The sequence below is a fragment of the Gymnoscopelus braueri genome, assembly GCF_963280865.1.
Source record: "Gymnoscopelus braueri genome assembly, chromosome: 7".
NCBI classification, from domain to species: domain Eukaryota; kingdom Metazoa; phylum Chordata; class Actinopteri; order Myctophiformes; family Myctophidae; genus Gymnoscopelus; species Gymnoscopelus braueri.
In genome coordinates, this window is record NC_137608.1 from 22574630 (window position 1) to 22589748 (window position 15119).

Sequence of the window (15119 nt, forward strand, 5' to 3'; positions counted from 1 at the left end):
ATTTGAATCAAACCCTAAAATGTACAAAAGAGGAGATTTCCCAAATTAAACTTCAAAATGGTCTAAACTAAAGCATGAATTGTTTGCCAAAAAGGATGTTATGTGGATATGTGGCCAAAGCTGTTAGATCCAGATGCAAACAACCTGGTGTCCCTATTTTGGGTGTTTATAGGTGAACATTTTCATTTATTTCTTCTATTATTATTAATATTATTATTTTTCAAAAATAGCAAAAATGGTCACAGGTTACAACGCATCACAGCGCAACACACGTGATGTAGATGTGTGTAGATGCATACAGGTGTGCCTTGTGATTGTGACTTGTCCATTGGCGTGCCTTGGGCACAAAAAGTTTGAAAGGGAAGGTTAATGAGAGGCTTGACAAATGTTTGATTGTGTACTTGGGCCAGTGGCCACAGCAGGATCCAGGAAGTGTGGCTCAAACTTAATCCAGTTTTGAATGACGCATCACATAAACATGGCTCACGTACTGTACTGTACTGCAGTGTAGAGGCGGAATGCAGCCAGTCTGCCAGGCCAGGGACACAACTGTTCTCTAGCACAGTGTAATGACATCACTGTTACTTCCTGTCTGTCCACACAGCGGACTGGGTCATCCTGGAAATCTTGGCCTCCATGGGAACCATGGCCTGTTGCCTAGTTGTGGTCACTTTCATTTGCTACAAGAAGAGGAAATGGTGAGACTGCCACTGTTTGTGTGTTTGTGTGTGTATGTGTGTGTGCGTGTGTGCTTGCGTGTGTGATATCCCAGTGGGTCATGACAATGCTTACATAAAACAATCTTGGTGAAAGCTTTTGGAGAGAGCATGCGGGGAGAAAGTGTGTGTGTGTGTCTTTTGTACATTTGCACACTAGGGCAAGAGAGCAGAGCGCGCACGAGCGTGTGCGTGCGTGCGTGCGTGCGTGCGTGCGTGTGTGCGTGCGTGCGTGCGTGCGTGCGTGCGTGCGTGCGTGCGTGCGTGCGTGCGTGCGTGTGTGTCAATCACACAGTGAGCCTATAATCCTAGGCAAAACTGTGAATGCCTCCTAAAAGAGCAATGACGCTGACGGAGCAGAGTTAAATTAACACTCTGCTAGATTAAAGTGAATTTAGTCGGTCTGTTCATTCCATTCACATATTTTATCACCCCCAAATTAATGCCTAGTCTTGCATCACATGCTTATAGACACCTTTCGCACGATTATTAAGTACTGTAACCGTAACATCAATCTCTTGTGGAAACAGTCGGATGACAGTACTTAACCAATGGCGAGGGTGTTGTGTGAATGACTCTTCCATGCCTACGCCGGCAATTTATGTAACCTTTTCACCCAGAAATCTACTTGTATTCCAGTGGAAACACAGCTTATGTGCAATTTGCACATGATTGGACTTGGAATGCTTCCCTGCAATCTTATGTTGCTGAGCTTTCTACTGTAGTGATTATGTGACTGACACCAGTAGCATTTTTACACTATGATAGAAATGATTAGAAATACCATTAGGAATAATATTAGATCTACAATGACCACTACTTTATTTGTTGTAACTTCACGTGTTCCTTCGTCGCCAGGGTGAAGAAGGCATTCTATCCAGACATACCTGAACCCAAGCTGGCTGGTGATTGGCCCAGAACACAGGTACATCCTCTGCCTGCCTATAAAATAGCTTATTTTAGGTTGACATTTTGGCCGATATACGATTATTTGTTTGTTAAATTGACCGATACTGATATCGCATTACACGTTTCCTTCCGTTTATCTTACACGTATTATACAGTGACTGGGATTCTGGGTGCAGATGCAGAATTCTAACTTTCTGATTACCTTGCCTATTGATGCACATATTAGTTCAAACAATGTAAATGTAGTATTTTTATTTAATTACATTTTGTATTTAACATAATTATTTCTAACTTGTTGACTCATATGGGAAAGCTTCTCCATAAAATGCTGATTGTATCTGCAGCCTTCATCATGACAAAAGGCTTTTTCAGCTTCACATTCAAACATAAATATTATAAAAAAAATCGGGTAAAACCAATTTTGATATCCGTTCGATACCGATATTGCATTTTTTAAGGCGATATTGCCGATAGCGATATATGGACGATATATCGGTGCATCCCTAACTGAATGTTTTAATAAAAAAAACTTCAATTAAACAACGATATTACCGATATTCTCTGATGGAATAGTTACTGGTAAAAAAAAAGTATTTATTCTTAATGTGCGTCATTATAATTAAATAGTAAGAACTATTGTGTGTCTAGGGACCAATGGATGTGAAGCCCTCTCCACACAGCATGGTTCACATTGTAGAAGAGCCTGAGTGGGATTCCAGCAAAGAGGCGCTGGTCATCATCCCCGAGGAAGAGGAGGATATGGGCACAGGAGACGAGCCGGCCGACACAGATGAGCCCGCGTCGCTGCGCTACTACAACCAGGTGATAGATGACCGGCCCATACGACCACGGTTCCCAGACTCCTCAGATTCTTCCACTTCCTCGTTGGACTCGGGGCGGACAGATGTGACCTACACAGGCATCCAGACTTCAGCCTCTTCCCTGGCATTCCACACCCAGCCACAGAGCTCGTCCGAACCTCAGCCCAATCCCCCTTTCATCTCCGGGGGAGGGGGAGGCGTTGGCTACCGGCCCCAGATGCAGCCTGCGGCACCGGCCCAAGTCCCAGCACTGATGGATCCCCATTCGCTACCGGAGCTCCAGCCTGCCGGTGGAGCCTTGGGATACCAGCCCCAGTGCTCCTGGCATATGGACTCCCCAGGGGAGGCTGGGGAAAGTGGAGGCCTGGCTCCCTGTCTGGGATCCCCCACCTCCATCGCCTCCACACAGTTCCTCCTCCCCGATGGCGAGTCGGAGGAGGACGTGGGAGACAAAGCTCAAGGGTTGTCGTCGGCGACAACCTGGTTCCACAATTTGTTGTCATCTGGAAAACCATGACGATGCTACCACTCACTAGCAGCCACTCGCAGGGGTGCGTTCATGGGAGAGAAACGTTTATAAATGTTGCAGACTGATCAATTATCAATTATCATCATGCATCAAAGATGTCCAGCTGGAATGGGCTCAAAAGAGAGACATATAATGTTATAGGATAGCTGCAGTTACTTATTTGGCATAACTAACAATAATTTAGATTGGTTTGATATTTCCAGTTCCCTGACAGATTAGCAGGTAAACAACACACACAGACAGCATTGTAAGCAAACAGCATCACACGCAAACAGCATCACATACAAAAATAATTTCCTTCGGTGACTCAGTACGTCTTTGAGGGGACAACAGACTAGTGCTGCACGATTAATCGAAAAAAGATCGTGATCTCGATTCAGACACCTATGCGATCTCGATTTTGAATTATGACGATTTTTTTTTTTTGCTTAATATTTTTATATTCACAAGAGAATTGTGTGAGAATCGTGATCTCAATTCTTATGGAGGAAAATCGTGATTCACATTTGAGCAAGAATCGTGCAGCCCTACAACAGACATTGTTTAATCATGCCAGATCTATTCTGCAACATTCTCTCACGTTCTGCCATATTGAATGCACCCCATGGCAAACTGATGTCTGTCCAGTCCCTCACTGCCTTTCCTTTGTGACACGACAGATTCAACTTGGGGGCATTTGGTGATATTATCCTGTGTTTTGTCCAGTATAGTACATCTATTGTGTTCTGACTTTGACTTGTTTTTATTTTCAAAAGCTAAAGTTTTGTTTTTGTTTTCATAATGTGAAAGTATTCATCTAGTAGACACTAAAAAAAGAAAGCTGAGAACACTGAACACTTCAAAGCTAGTTATATAACACAGTAACAAGTGGACACTTTGGAAGAACACAACAATGAACACTAATCCTACAGAGGAGCACTAACTCTGCAGTTACTTACCACTAATCATCATGTCTTCTTGTTAGTCCGAGAGATGGCTGTGTTGTCGGCAGCTGATAAGCTCCAAAAGAATAAAGGGCACTTGGCTTTGAAAGTCATAAAAAGCTTGATTGACTGGGTGGATAAAGATGGCACCTTCGTGGTTTGATATCATTTGGTCTGTTCCACAGTGGACTCTGCACCTGAAATAGTTAAACTATCCCTCTCTGTCGGAATACCGAGATCGGATATTGAGAATGGAGTGCTTGGTACAGTGGATCAGGTATGAAAAGAAGTGTTACTGTCAAGCCCAAGTGGCTGCCATCTTTATGCACTTAATCTGTTAGTGATCAGTTACACATTTATGAATGAGAAATGGACACTATTTTACACAGATTGGTGCTTTCTATTGTCATAGTCTGGAATAGTCTGGGTGATGGTCCCAGCAAATATACACTGATATAAGCTAGAACAAGAACACAAAATGACGATCATGTTACTTATTTCAATGTTTTATTTTTTGTTGTTGTTTTTTTTATGTGTGCTCACAACTATCCAACTTGTTTTTGGAAAAAAGAGAAAAGAAAAAACTATTATATTATACATACGTATGTATAGTATATATTATATTTTACATGCATTGTCCCAAGTGGTGTGCCAGGATCATTTCCAGTGAGTTGATTTTAAATTCTTCAATTCAGCTTTGCACCAAATGAGTTATAATGTGTTGCCTTAATCAATGGCCCTTTGAACCTTAATACCTTTTATACAGTATGCTGCCTGCTTGCCAAAATGTTACAAAATGAATAGTTCAGAACTCGTTCAGAACAAATTAGAATTGATTTACATGAGAGAAATTGAGATTCCACTGGCATTGAGCAGAACACGATGTACAAATCAATTAGGAATTCAATGAATTTTAGGTGAATGTTAAAATTCCCAAATTGTGGTTATGCTATGATGGCATTATTATGACATTACACTACATGCACGTACTCAATTTATGTTACTGTGAAGAACTGTGTGCTATATGCACAAACGATCATGGACAGTTTTTTGTTTTCAAATCTGCAGAGCAAGGGGATTGAATATGAATTTGTTGTGCCCAAGGGTTTGTTTTAAGAGAGAGTTAAGCCTAGACTATATGGATTGTGTATACAAATAATGTTAATATTTTCTTAACACACCTCTCCTCATGTCTCCCCCCACCCCCAAACCATGTAAGCAGTAAGCTCAGAATGGTAGCATGGTACCATAGATAAATTCCAGATGATTTTGTTGTCTTTTAGCATAAGGCGTGCTCGACATCTCTGTGGCAATTCCCGTCAAACAGAAAACCCATGACTGCTTTCTATAAGTGTGTGCATAGATTGTCTGAATTCCAACAGATTTTTTTTTTAATGAGGATTCCAACAGATTTTTTTTATGAGGCCTAGGGCTGTCTCAGGGAATGAGTCAGTCATAGGCCTATGTTTTTTATTTTTTTTGAGCCTCCAGCATTCAAGCTTTAAGTAAAACTACTGTAATGTGAATGATATTTTAGAAAGTGGGTGTTTTTGAATACCATAAATTCATCTTGTCCTTCTCTCTCCGATTGTGAGAACATTGTGAAAACATTGACCAGATTACCTGACAGAGGAGTATGGTGGACAAGATTGCTTACATCGATCAAGTCAGGTTAAAAGTGATTGATTGATCAATCAAACGAGGGATTAATGATAACTTAAACATAGTGACAGGGGGCGCAATGTAATTTTAAGTATTCAAACACGGCTAAATTATTATAATTTTTTGCTTTAAAGCCTGCTTTCCCAGACAAGCAGAGCTTTGGAGAATAACCTATGAATACTATGTGTTAACACATCGTTTTATGTTGATTTGAATCGACAGTGCTGCACCTTTTTGTTTTTTTACTCTTGAACCTAAGTTATACTTTATCAGTCGACGTGTCAGGTATTTACGGCGAGTGACACTATCGTGTGACAGTATAAATTAGGCTTAAGTGATGTTTTTTATATAACTGATTGTGTGTAAACCTTAGTTTTTTTCCCCCTTAGATAAATTCCTTCTAAGTTATTCTTTATTAAATTGTGACTTATATTCTCTATACTATGTAAGGAATAGTTAATTGTGACTAACCAGCTTTTCAGAGAGAATTTCAGAGGGAAATTAGGCTATAGTGTTGATTCCAGATATAGATTTATGTAGTGTAGTAGCCTTTGTATTTCTTCATGTACAAGCTTGTGGTGTCTGCGCTTCTGCAGGAATTAAGGAAACTTGGCAAAGTGTGTCTCAAAACAAGTGAGAAGTATATAATATCAAGATATATATAATTATTATTATATTGTCCTTTCTATCTGCTGTTACACAGCTGTAATGGCTTTGTAGAGCCATCATATTGCAGCTGTAATATAAGCATTGTAACCATAAATATTCTTGCTGTCTGTCGGCTGGCAGGATTCTTATGCAAGTTCCAGTTCTGTTTGATACCATTTCAGCCATGTTCCTTGATTTGTAAGAGAAGGCTATTGTGTCTGCTTGTGCTTCCTTATCTGGTCTGCACTCTTTGTGCAAAGAATATTGCATGTTGCGTAAACTATTGCTATCTAAAAGCGGTTCTTCATACCTTTTCTTCTGTTTTAATGCTAACCTAGGCTATTGCTTTCCTAACTAATGTTATGCATGACAACACGACTGAGCAACTGCTGTGCACCTCAACATGCGTTCATCATTGAAAATGCTTTAAGATGAAGATATTTTGGAGTTACAAACGATATAGAATGGACACTGAATTACCTCGGGAGAACAGTGCTTTTTTGATTGAAAGAAAGCCTACAACACTAATTGTAAACACTGCTAACGCAAGCTGCAATCAGTGCAATGCCACTTGTTTTAAGGCAATAAAGTTATCTAAATGTCTTTTGTCACTCTGTGTTATCATTTACGTGTGAGTAGGGCTAACCCAGTTGTGACAGCGAGGAAAGTAACTAAGAATATTTAAATAATTAATATATTTGAACACCTTTTGTTATTTTACCTCTACAGTATGTTTCATAAAGCAAGCTGATAATTTCAATTTGATAATTACAGTAATCACCATTTTTCAAGATTTAATGGTTTAATGAAATGAATCTTTACAGGCCCTATTCTGTTAATATAAATATAATAATTATATACATTATATACATTATTTATATAAACACACACACACAACTGCTAAAAAGTAGCTCTGTTGTGTACAGAGGCTTTTTAATGTTAACACTATATTTTTTATTCATACAAAAATATCTTCATTTATTAGACATTCCACAGGGGCAATGAAGCTAAATTATCAGTTGAATGAATTATCAAAGCACACAACAAAAGATACATTTAATTATAAAAAATAATAGCCTAATATAGGCTAAATATACCCAAGCTAAATGTCAGGTAGGATATCAGTGATTCAGTATTTTAAACTTTCTAGAGACCTAATTCAGAACTTTTGATCTAGCATTCACATCAGTAGTGGAAAGTACATGTTCTCAAGTACTGTACTTAAGTACAATTTTTAGGTATTTGTACTTTACTAAATATTGTACTTTTATTCCACTAAAATTATTTGCAAACTTTAGTTACTAGTTATTTTGTAGATTTTGATTATTATTACAAAATATAGGCTACATTAACCCCATTTCAGCCATTTGAATCAGATCTACAAGCTCACAATGCATATGATGTTGGCATTGTGAGCTTGTAGATCTGCTATTTTCAAAAGATCCTTATACATTTTATTCATTTGAAAACTTGCACAGTGAGTACTTTTACTTTTTTACTGTAAGTATATTTTGTTACCAATACTTTTGTACTTTTACTCAAGTACATTTTGAATTCCGGTCTTTTACTTGTAAAAGAGTATCTCTACATTGCAGTATTGATACTTATACTTAAGTAAAAAGAATAAGTGCTTTTTCCACCACTGATTGCTCTGATTGGGGACCAGCTTGTTCAGTCTGTTGATCTGTCACCATGGCAACGAGGCACCGAAGGGATGTCCGCCCTGCTTGTTTTCCAGCCATTTAGCCAGTGAAATAGACAAATAGTCTACTTAATAGTGTTATCGAGCAACGTGTAGGCCACTCTTTCACTCAGTGCACTGTTTGAAAGGGAAATAACAAAGAAAGGACAAGAAAATGTCGGATATATTGTGCGGGTGGCTGAACACAGAGCTGAGGCTGTCACGGTCGGTTGGTAAGTGTGTACACTTAGTCTACAATGGATAACTGAAGAACCTAAGCTAAGTTATTGCCTACGTTATTACATGGTTTGGGTTTATGCAATTGCAATGTAAGGAATTTGCAACTTAATTTATATTATTGGCCCCCAAAACTGCTGCCATACTTTTATTTTTTAAAGAACTTTAGTTTGAATGAATCAAATATTCTCAGAAACCTTAATTAATCACATGGTGGTTATATTGGTTATATTATTATATTAGCAGTGGTGTAAAGTAACTAAGTACATTTATTCAAGTACTGTACAATTTTGAGTTATTTTTACTTTACTGGAGTATTTCCAATTTTCTGTACTTTTACTTATACTCCACTACAGCTCAGGCAAATATTATACTTTTACTCCACTACAATTATTTGAAAACTTTAGTTAATAGTTACTTTGTAGATACATTATAATACCCTATACATTTCAGCCATTTGAAAATAGCCGATCTACAAGCTCACAATGCCTCACAGTGCAGGCATCGTGAGCTTGTAGACCTGTTATTTTAAACGATTTGAAATGGGACATTCTGCATAATGAGTACTTTCTACTTTTGATACTTTAAGTACATTTTGACACCAATACTTTTGTACTTTTGTACTTTTACTCAAGTACATTTTTAATTCCAGACTTGCAGTATTGATACTTTTACTTAAGTAAAAAATATGAATACATTTTCCACCACTGTATATTAGCAACTTGGAATGGCAACACTAGTGTAAACATGTCAACCATGAAGTCAGCACAGACAGTATGCTGTGTGCACTGCAGCCTCTCACTGATTGACAACATGCTCATCATGTCATTTGCCTTTTTAGAACCCAGTGCCTTTGCGAAGGATTTTGCCAACGGCTACCTTATTGGGGAGGTGCTGCATAAATACCAGCTCCAGGATGATTTCAGTATGTTCATGAACAGCAAGTAAGTTTCTCTTTCGCTCTGTTACAGTAAACTCCTCAGTGCTACTTAGGAACACTTCACTGAATTACAAGGATCTGCTTGTAAACTGAGAGAGTGTCAGTGTCAGCTAAATCTGACTCTGAGGATTGTACTGTAACCATTGGCTGGTTTGTGATATTCCAATCCCAACACATTCCCGATGTGCATATCGAGCTGTAAACTTACACCCGTCTCTTCTCACAGCACCTCCAACTCAAAACTGAACAACTTCACCCGCATTGAGCCCACCTTACAGTTGTTGGGCGTCCCCTTCGACCTCCCCGCCGCCCAGGCGCTGATGCAGGAACAGCAGGGGGCCGCCACACGTCTCCTCTACCAACTGTACGTGTTGTTACAGAAGAAGAAGAAAGCCGGGATCACAGGGACGATGATGGAAAGTATGCAGCCAGCCGCCACTGCCAGCCTCCACAAGAAGGAGAAGGAGATTTACTCTGATGTGAGAGGAGAGAGTGTGTGTGCAAGCGGTGGTGGAGGGGTGGCTACACAATAAAATAACTTACTGAAAAGATAATACCATCTTTTATTTATTTCGTTTTTACAATTTACATTCAGGCATTTAGCTGACACTCTTATCCAGAGCGACTTACAATAAGTTTAAGTTACAAAAATATGAGAACAAATGACCAAGGTGAAGGTAAGTCTGCATCGTCGACATATCTAGGTCAAGTGCTAAGGGCTGAGTTGAAAAATTGGGAGTGAGTGTGCAGTTCTAACTGCAATGGGGAGTTTGTTCCACAGTTTGTTCCATGACACATGTCTCTCTCTCACTGTCTGTCAGCGCCTGCATGTGGTGGTGAAGCGTGATGCCGAGCTGAAGCTGCAGAAGATCTCTCAACGCTACGAGGAGCGCTCCCAGCAGTGGATCAGCAGGTCTGTGACGGTCCAGCTGGCCCAGCAGCAGAAACAACTCAAAGTCGTGGAGGAGAGGAGGAAGATAGACATTGAGAAGGTACTGGAGGCCAGAGGGAGCTGCAGCACTGATATCTGTGGTTTCCAAATGTTTAGACACACCACCCCCAAACTAATCTGGGAACCCATTCAGTAAAAACTAAAGGAAAAACATTTATTTATTTGTGTAAAACAGGAAATCAGTTTGGCTCCTCCCCTTTCTTAGTCCACTTCCTCCCGAGTGCTTCTGTGTTTATTCCCACTAACAACAACATTGCATGTTTGAGGCTGTAGTGCAACAGCAGAAATTGTCTCGAGAGATTACCCCAAAACAAATACGTATATATGCATTTCATTGCAGCTGCGTGAATCTCGTCGGAGGCAGAATGAGATTGTAGCTCGCATCCAGGCCTCCATCGTCCAGATGCCCAGGCCACCTCCCAACAAGTCCCTGCACAGCCTAGAGAGGAGACGGCAGCAGCAGCAGCAATTACGCAGGAAACAACAAGCCCAGGTCAGAGCCAAATATCAAACGAGGCAACGAAAAATATAATTGGTCGTCACTATATGCTCATTATAAGATGGCACCATTTAAGTCTACTCCCTTAGCGTTTCAATGACATCATTGACGGGGATTCCAAGCGAATAGAAACAACATACAGTACTGTCTCTTCCTTGAAAGTTAGCATGCTGCCATTGGTCTTGCTTTAATAAAAAATAAAATAATTACCAAACCTGCCTACAGATGATGTCACTGGTAGGCAGGCTTCTGAATTGTGCATAACCATCCTCTTAGACACGGACCAAGTAGACAGAAATGGTGCCATCTTATTATGAACACTAGTGAGGACCAATTATATATGAAGATAGGTGGAAATGGGTGAAGTGGACTGCTGTGAGCAGAGATGGGGGAGTGACTCATGGGAGCAGTGCTGGGGTTAATTGATCAGAAGATGTTTCCTATTTTGTATTTTCTAATTTCTAATTGCACTCTCTTCTATAGTTTAGTAACACGCACACACACACACACACACACACACACACACACACACACACACACACACACACACACACACACACACACACACACACACACACACAGAGAGAGCTGGTTCAAATGCAAAGGTATAAAGAACTTTGATTTAAATGCTTAACAAGAAACACTTTTATACAGTTACGTGGCCGTTTTTATGCATTTTGTTCATGTTGTATACCAACCCTCAGTGGGTTGGTATAAGGTATCTTCGATTGAAGCAGATTTTTAACCTTTCCCAGATTTAAGCTGTTTATTAGGATTTCGGATCTGTAGTGCTCTGTGCCCCCATCCCCAGGTAGGGACTAGTCATTTATTTATTATCAGTCGTACAGTGGAGAAGTTTTGACACCTATCTCTCTATCTTGCCGTCCATGCAGAAGGTCCGGTCTGAAATAGCAGAATTTGAGAAGAACAGCAAGAAACATGTTACTTCTTGCTTTGCATCCTACTCCTCAAGGTGAGAGAAAAGTGAACAAATAACCAAATCAAAACCGAACTAAATCAACAAAGCAATAATGCAAGTCCACCGATGTGTGTTGTGAAACAAATACATCTCCATAAAACATCTTCTATCCTTTGCTTCAACTCTAAAAGTATGACTTCCGACCACACAACATGTGGTTCTAATATATTACGGTAACATAATGAATCTAAGCACCGTTATGAATAGAGCTTTGTTTTCCACTGCAGTGGTCAGTCCCTCCCCGGAGATCTTCCCCTCGGCTCAAGGAACCAGGGCAGTAAGGCCGGTGGTGCTGAGGTGGTGCTGCAGTCCAACAGTGAGTATATCCACAAGATCCGACAGAGGCTGGAGGAGGACGCCATGGCGCATCAGCAGAGAGAGAAGCGACGGAGCAAATTCCTGCAGGAGCAGCTGAGGGCTCATGAAGCCCAGGAGGTGAAACATCTCACACCTATCACCTTACAGTCCCATGTGCCTATTTTGGCCAAGGGATAGACTATATTTTGAACCTCCCTTTTACAATTGTATGTGGCCAAGACATATCTAAAATATAAATGAAAATCTTTTTCTGGGGTCCAGAATATGTTTTAAATATGCTTTTCAGGGGGGAGGGGCACACAAGTGGGTTGACCGATTAACGCGTCAGGCAACCATATGGTTGACCCCTCGCCGGCCCGATTATATATGTTGTTCCTTATCTCTACCCTCAGCTTGCTGTCATTTTACACTCTCTTGTGTAAATTAAGCAAAAACCTGCCAAAAATAGACCTGAGGCCATTCTAAAAAACGGCTTCTAAACAGTTTTCTGAAAAATGGATGTTGCTATATAGCAACATCTAAAATGACACAGACGCTTTCCTGGATTGAAGGTGTTAAGTAACTTTATCTAAATGTGTATTTAAAACATTTATGTATGTGTATTTGGGTATGAAATGGCATTTATGTAGGTATGGGCCGCCATTCCTCTACAAATGTCCTTTTCACAGACTTGAACAAGCTCTGCCTCCTGCTGGCTCTGAGAGCAGTACATTGGCTATTTCACAGAAAGTGCATTACCATTGATTTAACATAACATGTGCACAGGGTCTTGTCTCTTGTGTCAAGATGAACTTAATGACAAATAATCACAATAGTGTGCGGAAAAAGGCATTTGATTGTACAGTACAGGTGTGCCACTATCTTCTGCACATGACCTCCCACGATAAAATGTTTGACATCTCACAAAATAATGTCCTCCTCCCTGTAGGAGGCGCTGCGCGAGGAGCAGCTGGTGGAGCGCCTGACACGCCAGTCCCAGCAGGAGCGGCGCCTGGCCGTGCAGCTCCTCCAGATGCGCATGCAGAAGGAGGCGATCCGGCAGAACCGCGTGGTCCGAGAGCGACAGTACCAGCAGCAAAGGGAGAGGGACTTCCAGGAAGCTCTGGAGAGGGAGGCGGTGAGATTGGAACAGCCCAGGAATCAAACACTTTAAACTGTCTCTAGTCACCCCAGCAGTAGTCCGTATCTGTGGTAGAACATGTCACATGGGGAGAGAGGGACAGAGAGGCAGACTGGAAGAGAACTAGAAATTACAGTTCTCATGTTGATTCTATAGTCACGTTCTGTAGTAGAGGAAGTGAGATGGAAAGAGAGGAGAGGAGAACAGAGGTGCAGATGATGAGGTACACTGTAAAACAAAGTTGAAGCTTTTCCATCCAGTGCTCATGTAGACCAGTGAGTCAGTGATAGTTGGTAGGAGAAGGAGACAGTAGGAGATATGTGGGTGAGGAATGGACAGAGAGGATGACAAGTATGCAGTGGTAGTTACAGCTATATAGTGTGTGCTAGTCATGTTGTAGCACTGCCACGGTCTCAGTATCATAACTATTGGATGCGTAATTGTATTTACATATTGCATATCTGTAACTTGGTTAGAGAGAGAGAGAGAGAGAGAGGTTTGAAATATAAGGTTTGATAATGTGTTTGACGAGGACTTGATGCACTCAATGTTTTGATTTCCTTGAGTCTGTATAAACTCCAGGGTCTCTGAGTTTCGTCCACATTTGACAGTGAACTCCTCCAACAGTGAGATTGCTCATGGTGCCAGTTCTGCATGCAGTGGCACTGATTGGTCAACTGGTATAGTATAACCCCTAGGATTGATATGGCAGCTGACCAATCAGCACAAATGTGTCACCCCTTCACCCAGGGTACATCTTTCAGTTGGAGTTGAGCACTAAGTATTTCTTATTATGGAATAGCTTTTATGTGGTATTAACTACTTTTATCTTAATGTAGTCGCCATGGATGCAAATTACGCTAGTTATTAACATTAGAAGTATCAACAGCATAGTTCAACCTCTATATTTCTATCCATGCCTCTCATATTCTGTACTTGATGATGTATACAATGTGTCAAATTGTTGACAAAAATAACAGAAGTTCACCCATTGACAGTACTGATAGATAGAAGTTGTTGTCCATGCTTGTTCCACTTATTCCAAGTCTATGGCTGAGGCCTTGTTCTAGGCTTTGGTTCAGCAGGCAAAGCTGGACCGTGCCGAGGAGATCAGAAAGGAGACGGAACTGCATGACAGGCTCGCTGCTGAGCGTGCTCAGAACAAATACAGGAAGCACTTTAAGAACTGCCGGGAGGTTCTGGAGCAGATAGTGGACCTGGCCACCAAGGCTGGGGAATACCGGCTGCTCACTGGGAAGTACGTTCCACTCTCTCACACATGTGATTCCCTTTGAGCAACACAATACTGTGTGTGTCTCGCACCGAAAATATCCGGTCTACAAGCTCACAAAGGGTTGTGCTGCCACGCGTTGTGAGCTTGTAGATCGGCTATTTTTGGTGCGAGACGTGATGGGCAACCAATTATAAATCAGGCTTGACATTCATCTGACAATTCTGAAATTCTAAATGTATGTCTATGTAACAGTTATAATGGGCAACGTACTGTTTTTAGTATTTATGGTTGACACACATCAAGATCAAGCCCAGAGGAACAATAGCGTATTTATATCTGCACTTGAGAGATTTGTTTCCTTTTCAGTTACAAGGTTAATAGAGGCTGGGTATGTGAAATGATTGATACAACCTACAGCACTGGTTCTCAACTTGTGGTCTGGGGGGGGGGGGACAACAGGAAATATCCATAACTGTGCCTTTCTCTTTCTCTCTTTTTCCTTATACCTGTCTGTTCTTTCCATGGTAATTAAGAACACATTTAAATGTAATTGAGCAGTATTGTCAAACAAATGTTTGTATGTAATACAGTGCATTGGCTAGTCACTTGAAAGGAAAGACAAGGTGTTAACATATGAAATAAATATTGAGAATTATATGATTGTGTACTTTTGACTAAAGGTCAAATAAAAATTAGAGAAATTCACCTTTCTGACTGCTTCTTATGACCAAAGGCATCTTTATCACAGATTGTATCAACTGTATAAATGCATTATAGATCTTTATACATGGCAATGAATGTACAGTATAAGGTAGAGGGGAGAGAATTTATTTCCTGCAGCTTCAGCATTATAATGAAGCATTTCATAATGAAGTAGTTACAGGTAGGGCTGGACAGCATATCTATTATTTGGTTATTGTGATATCGTCTGGGATTTTGAATAATTTGATA

At 40.5% G+C, this 15119-nt stretch overlaps 2 protein-coding genes across 3 annotated transcripts in view; both read left to right on the top strand.

Moving 5' to 3' along the window:
* Positions 1-6811, top strand: part of lifra (LIF receptor subunit alpha a) — a 28556-nt gene extending 21745 nt beyond the window's left edge. For both annotated transcript variants that reach the window (XM_080432856.1, XM_080432857.1), the window contains exons 16-18: positions 605-698; positions 1575-1641; positions 2274-6811. In XM_080432856.1, coding sequence (XP_080288982.1) covers positions 605-698; positions 1575-1641; positions 2274-2963 — 851 coding nt within the window. In that variant the 3' untranslated portion in view covers positions 2964-6811. The remainder of the gene's footprint in view (positions 1-604; positions 699-1574; positions 1642-2273) is intronic.
* Positions 6812-8939: 2128 nt separating this feature from the next.
* spef2 (sperm flagellar 2) overlaps positions 8940-15119 on the top strand; it is a gene marked incomplete at both ends in the record, with an annotated part of 124411 nt that continues 118231 nt past the window's right edge. The window contains 8 exons of the mRNA XM_080433531.1: positions 8940-9070; positions 9293-9545; positions 9888-10058; positions 10359-10511; positions 11411-11490; positions 11724-11931; positions 12743-12931; positions 14005-14192. Coding sequence (XP_080289657.1) covers positions 8940-9070; positions 9293-9545; positions 9888-10058; positions 10359-10511; positions 11411-11490; positions 11724-11931; positions 12743-12931; positions 14005-14192 — 1373 coding nt within the window. The remainder of the gene's footprint in view (positions 9071-9292; positions 9546-9887; positions 10059-10358; positions 10512-11410; positions 11491-11723; positions 11932-12742; positions 12932-14004; positions 14193-15119) is intronic.